We start from the raw sequence: 15,758 nt of genomic DNA on the forward strand, positions 1-15,758 counted from the left end.
AAGCCCTTTCCCCCTCCTCCGAGCAGCTGATTGGCCGTCGAGCGGACTTGGGGAGGGCCGCGATTGGCCGTAGGCGACGTCAGTCAGGCTTCCCACGTCTTCTCCGGTAGGATCGGCTCGGGTCGCGCAGAGGAGTTCCGAACGACCCACGTGACGTGTGAGGTGGCTCCCCTGGACACAGCTGTCTGGAGCTGATGTTGGAATGAAGTTTTGTCTAACTAAGTAGACTGCAATGCTGGCAACATACGAAAACATTTCTGCAGCATTCTTTCTAACTGGGAAATAGAACTCCAGAGCGATTCTGGGAAATGTCGGTTTCCCACTGTCACACTTTATTGAGTGTAACAATTAACAGCCAGTAACGTCAACTGATCTGCTCACATGCACAGATGATTCAAAACGTCTATGCTTTTGTTCCTGCTGGTCTGTTTTTGAGCAAACGTAAGTCACACTATAGCTAAAAGGCACACGTAGTTAAAACAAACGCCCCTCATAGCAGTTTTAAGAGATTTAAGGACTTACACACTCCAAATGTATTACAAAAGTAATCTTTGAAGCAGGTAATAATGTCCTTTTTCTGTTTTCACATTAGTTGGCTTTATTTAAAATACCATCAGAGAAGCAAACAGCTCTTCATTTTAAATGGATTCGTCTGCTTCATGAATAAACCCATCAAACACACTCTATAAATCTAATAGGGACAATCAGATTTGGACTGGACTAACAAAATCATGGATGTCTGGTGAAATGTGGGAAAAAAAAAAAACAGGGACACATGCTGAAGAGATAATTACTCTTATTCTGCCATCTACAGGCAAGATACTCCATTGCACAGTCTTAATGAATCCAAAGTACAAGCAAACCATGAGACACAGTACTGTATGTGAGAAAATATTTTATTTTGTAGCTCAAATAAAAGCATTTCCTAACACAAATAGGTTGTTGAATAGTCTGGCATATGGTGTTGAACTTAGAGGGAACCCTCCGGCCCATAATGTTAATGTTATGCCGTCATGACAAATTAAATGCAAAATTGAAAATCAAACATGGCCTGATATTAATGTTTTTTTTTTTTAGTAAAGAAATAAGAACATCAGAAGTGCAGTTATAGTTTACATATTAAAAATGATGAAAATACTTTCAGATACAATACAGAAATTTCTTTCAAACATATTAAAGTCCATTCAGTTATTAAGGCTGTGTAGGTGTACACAAAAATAGTACACAGTGAAGCTTCATCTTAGTCATCCTGATGCCTGTTCAATGAGGCAGATTACAGCTATGTGTGAAACACTGTTAAGTAAAACAAAGTACATTTCTTCCTGCACCGGCCCACCAGTCAGACTTGAGAGGTTTCTGGATTTAACTCGACAGTTACTCACATAGCACTTTTAATTAGCCTGTTGTGAAAAACACCAGACAGTAAGATAGAAGCTTTTTTTACATGTTCAAAGACCACTGAGTTAGACTTTGCTGGGTAACTTTGCTCCAGCCTTCAAGCCCAACTCAAGGTGTTTGGCATTTTCTTAAACACAGATTAATACTAATGGAGATTAAAAAACTACATATAAGCTACAGTAGCAATGCTGATACAGCCACCACACTGAGAAAAGTGAGGAACTGTATCTGAAGGGAAGTGAAAGTTTGCAGCCGAGTGACAAGAGTACACAAACTTATGCCACAAACTTGACAAGGGACAAACCGAACACACAAAGCAAAGATTCCCAGTACAATGAGGCCATTGTGTAAAATCACCAAACAAAAATCTTATTGAGATTAATCTTGATGTGATATTACCAGTATTAATACTTCATTGAAGCTGTATGACTGATTATAACAAAACATCTTCATGATCAAAACGTCAAATGGTTGTTCTTCTACAACACTGCTTTAGTTGGGCCACATTATATCTCCATGTTTAGACAAAGGGGCCTTTGTGGAGTGGACCGGTCCTGAGCTATTGTCCAGCAACACAGAAGATTCTGTTGAAGGCCTTTTCTTTAACGACCACGATAAATATTTCTCTCTTGACTGAAAGAGCATTCACAGTCTGAAAACACCAATATGACTCACAAACAGACAGATCTAATTGTAAACCTGGTAATTTAATAGCGCCAACTACCACCCTATAGAACCTCATTCTTTCAACTTAAACCAATTTTACTGCCTGTGCTCCCTAATCAGTTCTGAACAACTGAGTCTGCAGTAAAAACAACAACAGAGCTGTTCAAGAAAAAGACTACTGGGCCGTTTGATGACTACTGAGAAAGAGCCTTAGCGCTCCCGTCTCCCTCATATCTTATCCCCAAGCACACAACATGTCGCCAGATAGATGAACTACACTGTTAGTAGCAACTGACCAAAAGCAGCTGTGGGTAGACAAAGATGTGTATAGCGCAACATCGCCTCAAACATTAAGGCATGCGAAGCTTTAAATACTGCAGATGTTTTTACATTTCGTTGTATTTCATTTAAATTTTTACTCCATGATTTGATTTTCCCGATAAACAACATTTTCGTAAGTTTGTGCCTTTGACCTTCTCTCCTAAGAGATGCCATCTCATGTATTGTTCCTAAAGTCAATAAACAACTAATCATGACTCATAAAGTGGATATTTTACAACTCAGTGACCTGGAGGTGATGTAAACAAGCAGGGCCTCATTCCAATGCCCTACACAACCACACCTGCATGTTAAAGGATAAACTGACCAGATGGAAAATGAAAGGATAAGTTCACACAAAAATAAAAAAATCAGTGATTATCTTCTCACCTCCATACTGATGGGAAGTCAGGTGAATTTTGGTAGTCAACAAAACATTTCATGAACTTCACAGAAAAACAGCATCGCAGCATTCTCCTAAACAACTGAAGTCAATGGGGATTTGTTTTCAAATGTGTAAAACAACCGTTTGAAGCAATTTAATGGCCGTTTTTGCGGACTACGGAAGTTCATCCTACTTTCCATCAGCATTGGGGTTAGTAGATAAGGACTGAATTTTTTTTATCTCATTCATTAATATTCTTCCTCTAGAACAGACCAACAGGAAAACTGCCTAAAAAGTCAAGCCTGAGGAAAGACAAGATGTGGCATTTTCATCAAAATCATACCAGACAGTTACAGCTTTCTGAATAGCAAAATTCACTTAAAAGAGTGTTTAAAAAAAAGTAAAACCTTAAAAACACCCATCTTACTGTCATCACTCTCAACATGACTTCACTCATCCATTAAAAAATAAAATAGGAAAACATATGGTACCATTCAGATAGTAAATGATCTCCCTGGTGCCCATTAGCTGGCATGAGGTTTGACAGAAACCTCAGACTGACCCTGTGTTGCACCATTTGCAGGTGCCGACTTGTTGCCAAAGTTCCAGTCCACAGGGTTAAGCAGCTGCATGGTCTTCTTGTGTGTCCAGATGGGGTTAATAATAAGCGTGAGCAGAGCCAGGCCAGTGAAGAAGAGCACCAGCTGGGGTAGGGCTACGTGGGTGCAGAGCTCTCCCCAGTTGGTCAAAGCCACCCACCACATGTAGTAGGTGAGCACCATGCGACAGTGGAACGCGTGGATCATCACCCACTGGTTGGCTCTCCAGAACAGGGTGCGTGCCCAGCCGGCCTGTAGGGAGGAGACAGACGAACGAGATGATGCTGAGTATTGAAACACAAATTTCTTGCCTTTTTTATGTTTAGAACTCCATCATTTTTGCATGCTTCTAACATCTGTGTGTTGGAGGAGCAGAGAAACTTTAGCTTATTGGCTCGATCTTTATTTATAGAACTTCCTCTTTCTAAGAACGCAATCTTGTTCTGTTGACAATCATCAGGTGATAAAGATCACAGAGGAAGTGAAACCTGGTGACACTTGCAGTGATGTCTATGGTCAACCAGCTGCACAGGATTCAACTACAAGGTCTTTGAGCTCTTTGCATACTCAGAGAATGCATGTATTGCCAAAACGTGATCAATAAAAGAAACCATGTGTAAGATGTGTGTGGACAAAAGCGATGAGAGGCAGTTTTACTCAACACAAATGCCCCGTACCTTCAGTAACATCCAGGATATGCAGGTGAACGGCGTGCTCATCTCCAGCAGCAGCGTCACCATCGGCAGGAAGTGGCCCAGCGTATCCCACACCACCGTCCCTACATATCCCGCCAGGGCGAAGAAATGGTGTGTAGCCAGTGGGAGGTCAAATGACCGGAATGCCACACTGGAGCCGTGAAGAGCCACATTCTCAAACACGAAGAAACCTGTGGCTGTGAGGACATTGAACCACGACCAGTCCTCTTGTCCCCTCACTCTGTCTCTGGCCAACGCAGAGTCCTCGGTCAGGGTCCGGAGACCGGCTACGGTGCTCTGGATCCCAAATGCTGCCCGGGTCGCGGCGAGGTTCCAGAAAACCTTCTCCTTAGCTAACAGGGAGTTGTAGGTGTGTGAGAGAGCTACAGAGACGAGGTGGGAGAGAAGGAATACTGCTGTATAGAAGGCAAAGCCCAGGCCGATAAGCTGGAGGCGGTAGTCCCATGAGAAGTACTCTGCACTGGGCTGGGGGAGAGGGCTGGCTTGCTGCTCAGGATCCATGGTGTTGGGAGAGAGGATCAGCTGCAGATGGGACTGGGAGCAGGGGCTGGTAGAGGCATGATGTACGGAAGCTGCTGAAGAAACGACAGCATTCGATCAAAAAATAAAACATTACTATGGCTTTAACAAAAAACAGGGGTGCCAAGGCTGCATTACAATACACTTAAAACTCTGTAAGTAAGTCACTCTATGTCAACTTAAAATAGACTTTTGTCAACACATGCGGCTGTCATGAACACTGAGTCCGGACTTCAAACAGTTATGAGTTAACTTTTACAGTGGAAACTCGGTGAAAACAAGCAAACCATTTCAAGACGACAACAAAAATGACGTTTTATCCATTTAAACTGAACTTGAAGTCCTTGTCAATAAAACATGTTGAGTCAGAGTCAAGTATTAGCCCCCAAGTTAGCACCCAAACAAGCAACGACGGCAACAAAAGGTGGGGCCGGATATCAAAACACTTACAAGTCTAACTAAAGCGGTGTTATTACTCAGCGCAGACTATCGAACATCCTCTTCATACATACCGTACAGAGGTGTCTCTACTGAACACGATGTGCCCGGTGTGGATACAGCAGGCTACGACAGGAAAATTCACATCACCCGACTTCAATTTGGTCATATGACTTCCAAACAGGAAGTAACACCCACTTCAAACTTTAGGACATCCCATTGGTCAAAGAAAATGTGACCTGCAGTAGCGCGCCTTCTCATTGGTCACTTCCTACATTGTTTGTCAGTGTGATTTTTCTTGCACCATAAAGGAGTAAATGCAATAAATACAAAACAAAGATTACATTTAAATTCAGTCTAAATGCAAAATCTGGCCTCGTTAGTAGCATCATACATGTTAACGTGGCTGTTTTGCCACAAGGGGGCACGTTTCAATAGACATGAAGGGAATGCTAGTTTAGAAGTATTTTTCTGTTACATTATGGTAACAATATTTAGCATTTTTACAGTTTGTGCAAAAACACAACCATGATGTGCAGAGTTGTGCAGGAGAGAGTGTATCATACCCTTGCATGCACTGGGCGGAAAGCAAGTTGCACCCTGGGAAGATGATGACAGACAACCACAAAGCTGGTGGAAGAAGCCCACAGAGATGCAAGGACATGCAGACTCCACACACAAAGGAGGGAGGTCAGGTAGAACCCGGCTCTTCTTGCTGTGCTGTGTAAGGGATTGGGATTTAACTAAATGCACTGCCTTGGCAACTGCACAATGGCTTCATATGCCATCCAATAAAATCAGTTATGCAACTCTGTCAGTCACAACAATTTCATATTGCACAACACCAATTACTGGAGGATTGTTATGGTTACTTTATCTTTCCTACATCAGAGTGAACACACCACTCACAGATGTGATGGTGACTACCCCACAAGTCCGAGCTGATGGAAGGAACCAGTTGGAGGATCAGTAAAAAAAAGTCCTAAAGACGTGGCAGAGAGATGCTGCTGTCCTTGATGAGCTACTCAGAGAAAAATCATGTCATAAGCGTCGCCGCAATACATCTGATTAAATGTTTGGTGAAAATACTGAGAAATCCAACTGAGACATCCTTACTTTAACAACCCATGGCATTTTTCACATTGTCCAACAGGGGGTGAGCTTGCTTTGTATATCTGAGATTTTGTGAGAGCGGTGAGGTGGTTTAAGCTGAGTTCTGTAAATTTTTTAATAGAAATTACCTCAGCCTTGTTAATGAATGGCTGCCGACCGAAAAAAATAACTTATTAACTACAACAACATTTCAACCAAGCAGGTGTTAAATCAAAAGAATAGGAATAAGTGGTGGGTGAGACTTTTTTCGACCTACCATTAGACGTCTGACATTTTCCTGACTCTTCTGAATTTTGTGGAGAGGGACAAATTAGACTTTATTTGCCTCACAAAGACCTCAGAGGTTAAATGTTGCATTGATAAAAACTTTGGGGAGCTTGAAAATGTCAGTGTGCAGTCAGCCTCTAGTTTTTCTTAGAAATTGCCCCTTTATCACTCTCATTAGTGCATTGTGTTTGATGACCTCATGCAATTCTGAGGCGAGCTCTGCCCATCTAAAACATGCCGAGAGGTCTCACCAGCCAGAATAATTAAAAACACCAGTGTGCGGGGTCATTAAGGAATATCAGAGGTATTTAATGACAGTAGGAGAATGGCAGTGCGGCCAGTGAAATCAAAAGGCTGCAGTGCATGAAACCTGCTGTTGTTTTGTCACGGGCCTTGATGAGATTGACATTACAATGCATGTATTCTTAACCCACCGTTTGTCCTCACACATATTGCTCTCTGACCCAAACATGTTGCCCCTCAGGCTGTATTTTCACTTCTCATTCTGTAAGAATTCTGAGGGCAGACTGTAGTGCATCCTCTTCTTAATGAACCGTCTTATTCATAAATAATAAAATAATCCAACAACATTGTTTTAATCTGGAGGATATAATATCTAATATATGCATGACCAGAAGTGGTTATTCAAATATTATATTTGGTTTTAAGGGGTCATTTAACCAAGAACATTAAATGGTATATGCACCATTTTCCTTGACAGATGATTCAGTGCTCCCCTTGATCTTTATCTCGGTGCTATTTTGGTGAGTGGCCTGCATACTGATATAAAACATATGAAATGTCGAGAACACTTTGACAAATTCATTGAGATTTCCTCCTGTGAGCGAAAACCCCATCGGCAGGGAATTTGTTCTTTTTAGGGCAAGCACCAGATGGTTGTATAATGTAGTTCTGTGTGTGAACATATGGAGTAAAAATCTTGTCTTTTTACACCAGTTCATGCAATGTCACTGATAATGACACAATACTATCATGGCACAGTACCAAGAGTGCATTACTAAGTATATGGCTGGATTTGAGTCAGAGTAGACAAGCACCACACAGACAAACATTTCCAAACTTTTTCTCCAAAAATTTAATTGCAGAATTATTTACACTGGATGATCTCAGCAATGACCAAACTACTCAAAGAGGCAAAATCTTTCAATAGCTCGGCTAGGAAAGAAGGATGGAAAAAATGCATATATGTCTTTGCAAACTACTCAAATGATACAAAAATAACTTGATATACAAGGGAACTTGCACTGGAGTAACACATTGAGAAATGCATATGTGATTCGACTTAAATAAATACATAACATATCAGTGGGACAGTGTCATAACTTTTAACAAAATAAATTAATAAATAAGCCTACATTCAGAATCAGTATTTCGCATGCCATCATATCAGCTTATAAAAGAACCATAACAAAGTAAAAATGGTAACAGAACATGAGTAAATGCAGAAAATAGTCATGTTTCAATGAAGCATATATTATATATTTATATATCTATATATATTTCTTTACAAATAATGAATATTTGGCATTATATTCATCCTCACTATAGATATGATATACAAGAGATGAAAATAGTCTTTAGCTAAACAACTACCTTTTTCATTTTATCTAGTAATTATAGAGTGGTTTTCACATTCCAAGTTCAAGGAAGTGTTGTATCAGTCCGTCTCATAGTGACGCTCTTTCCACGGCATGGTTACAAAAAAAAAGCCCCCTTGAAATATTTCACATCGTGGGTTTCTAGAGTTAAAAGCGGTTCGACAGTCGCACCAGGTGTGAGGCCACAGACGTGGAGACGCGAGCTGAAATGAAAGACTATGCGACTGGGAAAAGGTTTTTCGCTGTGGTCAGAAATGGTTTGCTCGCATGAGGCGGATGGAGGACATGTGGCTGTTGTGGAGTAATGGTTTTACAGTATGCTGGATAAGTCAAAAAAGATGGCACTTGGAGTTAATTGCTGCCCTCATGACATTTAATGTGACACCAGTGCAATTTCCTGCCCTCAGGTTTGCACAAGGTTTTGGTGGGTGGCTAGCTGTTAAAGTCTTTTTTCTTCACTGAATGGTCACCCACGGCGAGGGGATCATCGGACGCTCACGGGATCACATGTGCACAATGCAAGTCAACCAAAGCGGTCCAACATAAAACAACCTTTGCTTTATCACGGAAATACAAGATCACTCCCCTCGCAGCAGTTCGCTTAAGAGTGTGTTGAACAAGGGGGAAAAAAAGGAGTGAAAAGGGGTCTTAAAAAGATGGCTGGAAAACGATTTTCACCAGGAGACAAACTTGACCCAGCCATTATAGCAGAAAGAGTTTGTTCATAGTTTAGAAAGTGTCTGAGTGATTTCTGTGTGAGTGTGTGATTTCTGGAAGCCCAGTTCTCACCTCTAACACATCTTTTTCCAGTCCCTCGTGACTTCTGAGATTGATTCCACTTTACCTATTTGAAATGGCTCATTCAAGCTTTATGAAGAAAAACCTCATTGCAATGATGCGAAGGCCTCGTGGAGGAACAAGAGATATGCCTCAAACTGAACCGAGGCGGTGGATTCACTTTCAGTTTTTAATTTGCATAAGGGAGAAACTTCTTCTGTTGTTTCCAGTGACGGCCTTCAGTGAAACTTCAAGCACAGGCTGATAGAAATCCGTGCATTTCTGATGCTTGAGTTCTACAGTACAGGCCACTGTTCGGCAATACATTTATCAACACCGGCTTTTGAAGGGCCTTGGAGGCTGTTTGCTTGATCTCACCAAGGACCCCGGAATCTTACATAAGCTGCTTTGCTTAGTCAAAGGCAGCCTGAAAAATACCCAGCGCAGCGCCCTCGCGATGCTCACAGAACAGCCTTCCAGCTACACAACAGCGTACAACACCAGCAGTTTGGGGCTCAGCGCGGAGCTCTCGTCTCCTCTAAGCCAGCATATGTCAGGCCGAGTCTGTCTCTCTCGTCTGCCTGCCACTGTGGCGACAGCAGGGGAACGTCTCTGCTCTGCCAACTGCCTGGCATCACACACCCAGACGCTTTCCAGAAACCCACTGTCATACTCTTAAAGGTCCCTGCCTCTGCAGTGGAAAAAAAAATCCAAAAAACAGCAGAATTATAGATGGCTGTGTTTTAAAACACGCTGTCATCTAATGCTCACCCAAGGGCTATTGAAAGCCAAGCCTGTGACTGAAGTATCACACTGCATGTTTGAAATACAGACTCTGGTTACTTTTGTTGGACTAAATAAACTATGCCTCATGTATTTTGTGTTTTATATCTTTCTATACTTGGAGATAAGGCGTGTTAATAAACTTCACAAAGATGCATATGGTTAAACATTTTTGATTGGATTGCTGTACTATCTAAAAATATGTTTCAGAGTGCTGATGACACAGGGAAAGCCTGTGTGTGTGTGTGTGTGTGTGTAAGTGTGTGTGTGAGAGAGAGAGAGAGATGCAGGTCAGGCCACAGTTGGGTAGTAAGAGGGAAACAAAGCCACACTGACCGCAGATTCAACCTCTCTTCTCCAAACATGTTAGCATGTCGCTTTCGAAAACACGGTCGACGCACACATTTCAATGAACGCACATACGCACACAAACTATTCGAATACGGAGGAATGGACATGAGTGCGATATGCTAAATCTCCCCGATCCTACCCATAACGAACACTGGCACAGTCGCTCAACCAAAAATTTCTAAGTCATAAAAATAGATTTTTGTATCGATCAGCTGACAGCGCGTTGCATTGATTGCTGGTCTAGTACTGTATTTATCAGATAAAAAACAGCACCATTTAGTCGGTTGATTATCCAAAATTTTTTTTACCGATAGACTTCAGTCTTTGGGTCGGTGACTTGAGTATTACATTGGAAATTAAATGAGGATGATGTTCATGTTACTGGCACCAGAGTTTGATTATGTAGAGCAGCAAGAATTTGAGCTTTTCTCAAAGATGAGTTCACCTTTATAGGGAGTTTATTTATAACTGTGATCTGTGAAAATAACTCTGTGACCACTGAGGACTCTTAAAGGAGCAATATGTAATAATTTGTCAACTTTACACTCAGACAGGGCCCAGGATATCACCGGATGTAACTTGTGTGTCAGTAGATATCTCTGTAGCACAATAGTGATCTTTGACATGATGTCAACATTGTTATTTCTTTACACTCTGTTGATAAAATTCTTGCATATTGAACCTTTAAACAAGGTTCCATATTTCGTTTTTCACATTAATGTCACACAGGGTAGCAAAGTACCGTGATTTGGTTGCACCAGCTATACGTTAATCCCTTAGTCCAGCTGCTAAATTGGTGTGTAGGCTAGCATAAAGTGCTCCCTGAATTTTCTAAGGGTACTAGCTTGTTTCAAAATAGTTTTTCTAATAATGTCTAGTAAGCATTTATAAGTAATAACCTTATGTGTTTCAGAGTCGTCCATATTCATAACGCCTAGTGATTATGCTAACCTAATTTAGCATACACATTAGGTCATTTAGCCAGCATGTCATTAGCATAGCCTGGCCCACAGCTGTGCAGCTTAGTTTGTGGTGTGTTGTGTTTTTCTTTTTTTAAATATTAGCAAGCTAATGTTCGCTCTGTCTCAGCTAGCTTACAGTAAGTATACATAATTTCTAACAACTAATCTATAGAATTTGTTTGTGTGGTCAACCTATTTTACTTTGTTTATGTGTAAATCTCCACTTAGTATTAAACACTTGAGTTATAAGTAGCCTAAAAGCTACATTTGGAGATACGAAAAGCTGGTGCAATCGGCACATCTCTACATAGTCATGGGAATCAGAGGCGAATGACAACATTGAGCTACATGAGCTACATGATGTTGTGACAAAATATCACAAACCGGTCCTCACCGCCACAGACAGTTAAAACCTGCTTCCTCGTGTATTTCCTTTCAACTGGAGACTTGCAAAGTTTTAGTTACTTGGTGCTTGCACCTCCCCGGAATGTCTTTGACCCAATTTCTATTTCATTACTTCCTAGCCTTTCCTTGAGGGAGTGAATGCAGTTATGATACTGCTTCAGGAGACTTTCAGCAACACAGAACTTTTCAAGAAATATGAAGATAACTACTTCTTGGATTAAAGAAACTAGCATGCAGATATTTTTGTTTTTTTTCTTTAGTCTTGGCAGTTTTTTTTCTATCACTCCTCATTAACTACAGCTGAGGGCGCTACTTGAAAGGGCCTGAGAGAAGTATCGGATGAAAACGCAGCAGAGTGATTTCGTATGTGTGATCAAGCTGGCGTTATGTTTGCAACAAATTTGCCAAGAGCAGTTGAGAGGGCAGGCAAGCAGTGGACATGAAAGGAAAATAAATATACACGATGAATATTCTTCCCGCTCACAATTCAAAAATACAACAGTACTATTGTGAACTTGGGTATGTACATTTCCCTTGGAAATAGAGAGAATTGTAATAAGTGCATAAGTGCATTTGTCTACACATTTTGATCTAAGGAGTTACACAAACCTTCAGAGTTTTTTTTTTTCTTCTACTGCATTGACATAATGAAAATGATGGCACGAGACTTGCATGTTGTCTGCTTCAAGTAAATGTCAATATTTGAAAGTTGGCAACAGAGAGCATGAGATATATAGGAAATATGTTTGAAAATGTGCATGTTAATGAGCTGACAGATGTCATTCTTCCACCAATCCAGACCAAGAAAAATGTTTGACTACAACCAGATTGGGTAGAAAGCTGCATTTTTTTTCTTTCAACACTGACCAGTCCAGAGCTTATAAGGGCTGCCTGAATAACCTTGGATGGATGATCAGTGCCACATGCACATAGTTGAGGTATTTCAAGCATTGGCACTTTTCAAAGGTTTTGAACTTACAACGATTTCGTGATACTTAGCTTGTAATTAACATTTACCCCAAAAAAGACCAGACGAACAAAAAGTATAATCATAATGTAACCTTAAATTATTGAAAAATACTGAAGGGTTACTAACTTTGATCATTTTTGAACAACTTCAAATAAATATAATTTTTCTCATTTACTCGTTTTAGCTCAAAGGCCTGGTTGCTGGTAGGTTTTCAAAGCTGCACTTTTTAAATGGCACTTTGCAAATGCTGAAAAACTACAGACGTAACCCATCCAGGACGTTTGGATGAGGGAGCTCGTAGGCTGGGTGTCATGATTACCAGCAAACCAAGGAGAAACCAGACCCACCCATGTCATACATACATTTCTGCTAACACTTATTCTGGCAATGGGAGAAGAGGCTCGGCACATCCTACAGACCAATGGTGTTGGCGATGGGCACTGAGGATGGCTATCGAGATCAGACAACGGATGGATAAAGGAAGAGTAGGAGAGAGTAGCAGTCTAGAAAAAAGGCTAGTTTTTAAAGTTGTTTGAATGTAGGAACGGGGAGACGTTTCAGCCCCCGGACCCTATGTTCTCAAAGTCTAGTCTGAGCCTCGGGAATATAGATCTCGATGCTGTCTGCTCGCTCCGAGGCTGAGTTCTGCCGGAACGAGGCTGCCCGCTTGGCGGCCATGAGCCGCCGACGGGCCTCCTGCCGGTGCCTGTCTGGGAGGTCCAGGGATTTCTCCCTCGTTATCATACTCTTCTGTCGAACAGTCTTCTTTGGTACGGGAGCTGGTGGCTTTGGGAAGAAGAGAGAATAATTAAGGGGTGTTTGTACAAATTTGCACAGTTGGTTGGTTTTTGGTTTTATCAAAATCCATCCACAAAATACCTTAAACTAAGAACACAGTTATTTCTTATGCCCATCTGGGATCAGTACCAAGACAGTCCATTTACCTTCTTCTCTGGGCTGTCTACAGGCCTCCAGTTGTTGTTCTTGATCTGCTGCAGCTGGTCAAACTTCATGGTGACATCGTCAATGGAGAGCTGCAGCAGGTCCCAGAACCCAGCCAGGTCCTGAGAGGTGGGCCGCGGCATGGCACTGGGATCCTGCGAGGGGCGCAGGCAAGAGGAGTTACAGCAAAGTTAATGTCAATGTCTGCAGCATGCCAGATAATAAGCACTGTTATGGGTTAGTAAGGATCCACTAGATGTCCTTTGAGACTCCAAACATGAACACCGGTCTCATTTTTGGTTGAAAGGAGGGATAACAACTTGTGATGAGACCAATTCGGCCTTATTTCCATGAACGAGCTCAGAGATAATAAACTGCTTCTGCCGGCTCGGTTCTCTTTCATCACACAATTCCTGACATGAAAGAAACATCACATTGAGGGTCGCCTCATTGTCTCCGCGACTGGCCTGCAGTGGCCACAGGTTAATGAGTCATGAAACTCTGCGCAAATACTTTATGTTAATAATTGAGTTTTGGAGGTTATGCCAAATGTTAAGACCCAGATATTTCCGTCTATATTGTGTGCAGCAGCAACACGACAAAACATGTTGATTCATGGTAATAATCTCGAACTAAATGTGTCATTATTATTCAGTCTTTGTCCATTCCAGATTGCAGCTGACAGACTGCCGTCCATGATGCTGTCTCCTTATTAAGGAGCTTTTTATACAATATGGCACAAATAATATCAAGGTTATGGGTTTGCTTTCTGTACGGAGGAGGGAAATTGGCAATGCTGAACGCAAGAATGAGTTAAATAAAAATTCACAAAGTGAAACAAAGAAATCTGTTAATTATAGAGCAGTTCATATGTTCCAGATGAATATTTTAAAAACCCTTCAGACCTCGCGGTCACTGTGGTGAAAATGTGTTAAATGCTCCAACTGCTTCAATATCACGCACATTCAGGGCTTGCAGAACTTCAACATTACATTTATGGATCCAGCTATGGCTCATGTTGTTTACGAACAGCATGGATGCTCTGGGTGTTGGTGAGTACATTCATCCTGACTGTTTTTTTTTTTTGTTTTTTTTTTTCATTTCGTCTCAAGCCAGTTCTTTGCAGAGATTCAACCGGCACTGTCGAACTTCTGTCTCCCCCCTCTGGCACTGAGAGAAATACACAAACCCTGTCGACGTGCTTGTGACGCCAGGAACTCTGGCAAGCTCCTAGTCGCTCAGTTCCTCCTCCCAGCGCAGTGAAGTCACAACAGAATCCAGATTAAAGAAACAACTCTCTGTTTACTGCCAAAAAGGGAGATTTGTCTGGGCTTTGTGTGAACCAACATGGCAAAGGGTTTGAGTGTCACAGATCCTAGTTTCTACACTGCAGGTTTAAATCGACCTACTGCTTCAGATTAGGCTTCACTGTCTTCCAGTCTGTCTCAAGCCGCCAGAAATCGGCAACCTAAACCATAACAGATCCCCGATTTGTGAAATTTGAAGAGAACTACGTCGACAACACATTGTGTGATAGCACGTGTCAGCGCAAAAAACCCCGAGACGTTCCCATACCCACACTCCAAAACTTCAAAACATTCAAGACATTTCCATTAGGTAGCTGTTGATGGCTGCTTCTGTCTGATGGTCTGTCTGTTTTTTTTTTCAATATGACAGCAGTGCCTGGTACTCTACATGCTACAATCATGGGTGAATCATTACATTATTTTATGTATTCACACAGTTTTGCTGCCAGTTGTTCTTTCTGCGTTATGGAGGAGCGTTATGTCCTGCCATACTGTGCTCTTTTTAACCAAGATATCCTGCAAAGACATGGTTCATTCTGACGCTGAACATTCATGAGCCTATAAAAGCAGAATGTTACGGCAACACTAATAAACACGCTCGAAAAGCGAAGGAAAGCCGATCCTTTAGTCTCCAGGGCGTCAGATGGCTTTAGCCAAATTTGCATCAGTGTATGAAACTGTGTGAGTGATACAGAGAATATAGTTTACGGTAACTTTTATTTTACTTCATGGCTAAAATCTCATCTGGCATGACTCAAATCCTCTAAATTTACATAATATTCCAACGGGGTGTCTAAGTTTTGCTTTGATATTTGTATAGTATTATTGGATTAGTATAATTCTCTTTTGTACGGCGAAAGAATCTTCCTAAATTACTCACCTCAAATATCGCAAGAACCAATCGTGTTAGGTAGACGAGGAACGGAGCGCGCGTCTGTTATCTGTAATTACCGAGGGAGTGCCTCAGCATCCCATCAGCTTTATTCTGACCCCTGAACTTGTGATGTTCTGCAAACTGTCTCAGAAGTCTTAAGGCTTTCAGATATCCAGAGCCGGCAGATTTAGGAGGAGTCAGTGAGTTTTAAGCTTCGGCTGTGTCAGTGTGTGTTTTTTAATCCCGGAGCTCCTCCCAGAGAGTTGCTCCGTTGCACGTTGTTTGTCTCTCTTTTAGAGCAATTTTGAGTCAAGCTCTATGATGGTTGATCCGTGAAGTAGAGAGGAGC

General features: G+C 41.6%; 2 protein-coding genes across 8 annotated transcripts in view; both read right to left on the bottom strand.

Moving 5' to 3' along the window:
- Positions 1 to 878: 878 nt before the first annotated feature.
- Positions 879 to 5,244, bottom strand: cln8 (CLN8 transmembrane ER and ERGIC protein). Of its 4 annotated transcripts, none has more exons than XM_037072334.1 (3): positions 5,114 to 5,244; positions 4,044 to 4,654; positions 879 to 3,618 (listed from the first exon to the last, which is right to left on the bottom strand). In XM_037072334.1, exons 2-3 carry the CDS (start codon positions 4,581 to 4,583, stop codon positions 3,292 to 3,294), a joined length of 867 nt encoding a protein of 288 aa, XP_036928229.1. In that variant the 5' UTR covers positions 4,584 to 4,654; positions 5,114 to 5,244; the 3' UTR covers positions 879 to 3,291. The 4 variants fall into 4 exon arrangements, with proteins under 4 accessions (XP_036928229.1, XP_036928230.1, XP_036928232.1 ...); XM_037072335.1 differs by having other exon boundaries at positions 4,044 to 4,657; positions 5,114 to 5,231; XM_037072337.1 differs by having other exon boundaries at positions 5,052 to 5,180.
- A 6,529-nt stretch (positions 5,245 to 11,773) lies between these two features.
- Positions 11,774 to 15,758, bottom strand: part of dlgap2a (discs, large (Drosophila) homolog-associated protein 2a) — a 174,405-nt gene continuing 170,420 nt past the window's right edge. For all 4 annotated transcript variants that reach the window (XM_037071440.1, XM_037071444.1, XM_037071443.1 and 1 more), the window contains 2 exons: positions 13,231 to 13,383; positions 11,774 to 13,072 (listed from right to left, as the gene is read on the bottom strand). In XM_037071440.1, coding sequence (XP_036927335.1) covers positions 12,866 to 13,072; positions 13,231 to 13,383 — 360 coding nt within the window. In that variant the 3' untranslated portion in view covers positions 11,774 to 12,865. The remainder of the gene's footprint in view (positions 13,073 to 13,230; positions 13,384 to 15,758) is intronic.

Source organism: Acanthopagrus latus, chromosome 16 (assembly GCF_904848185.1).
Source record: "Acanthopagrus latus isolate v.2019 chromosome 16, fAcaLat1.1, whole genome shotgun sequence".
Classification (NCBI taxonomy): Eukaryota; Metazoa; Chordata; class Actinopteri; order Spariformes; family Sparidae; genus Acanthopagrus; species Acanthopagrus latus.

Bases quoted from the DNA above. Each gene is read 5' to 3' on its own strand.
- cln8 (XM_037072334.1), bottom strand. From the start codon at position 4,583: ATGGATCCTGAGCAGCAAGCCAGCCCTCTCCCCCAGCCCAGTGCAGAG. The intron at 3,619-4,043 runs GTACGGGGCATT...TCCTCCCTACAG, and splicing joins TATCCTGGATGTTACTGAAG to GCCGGCTGGGCACGCACCCT.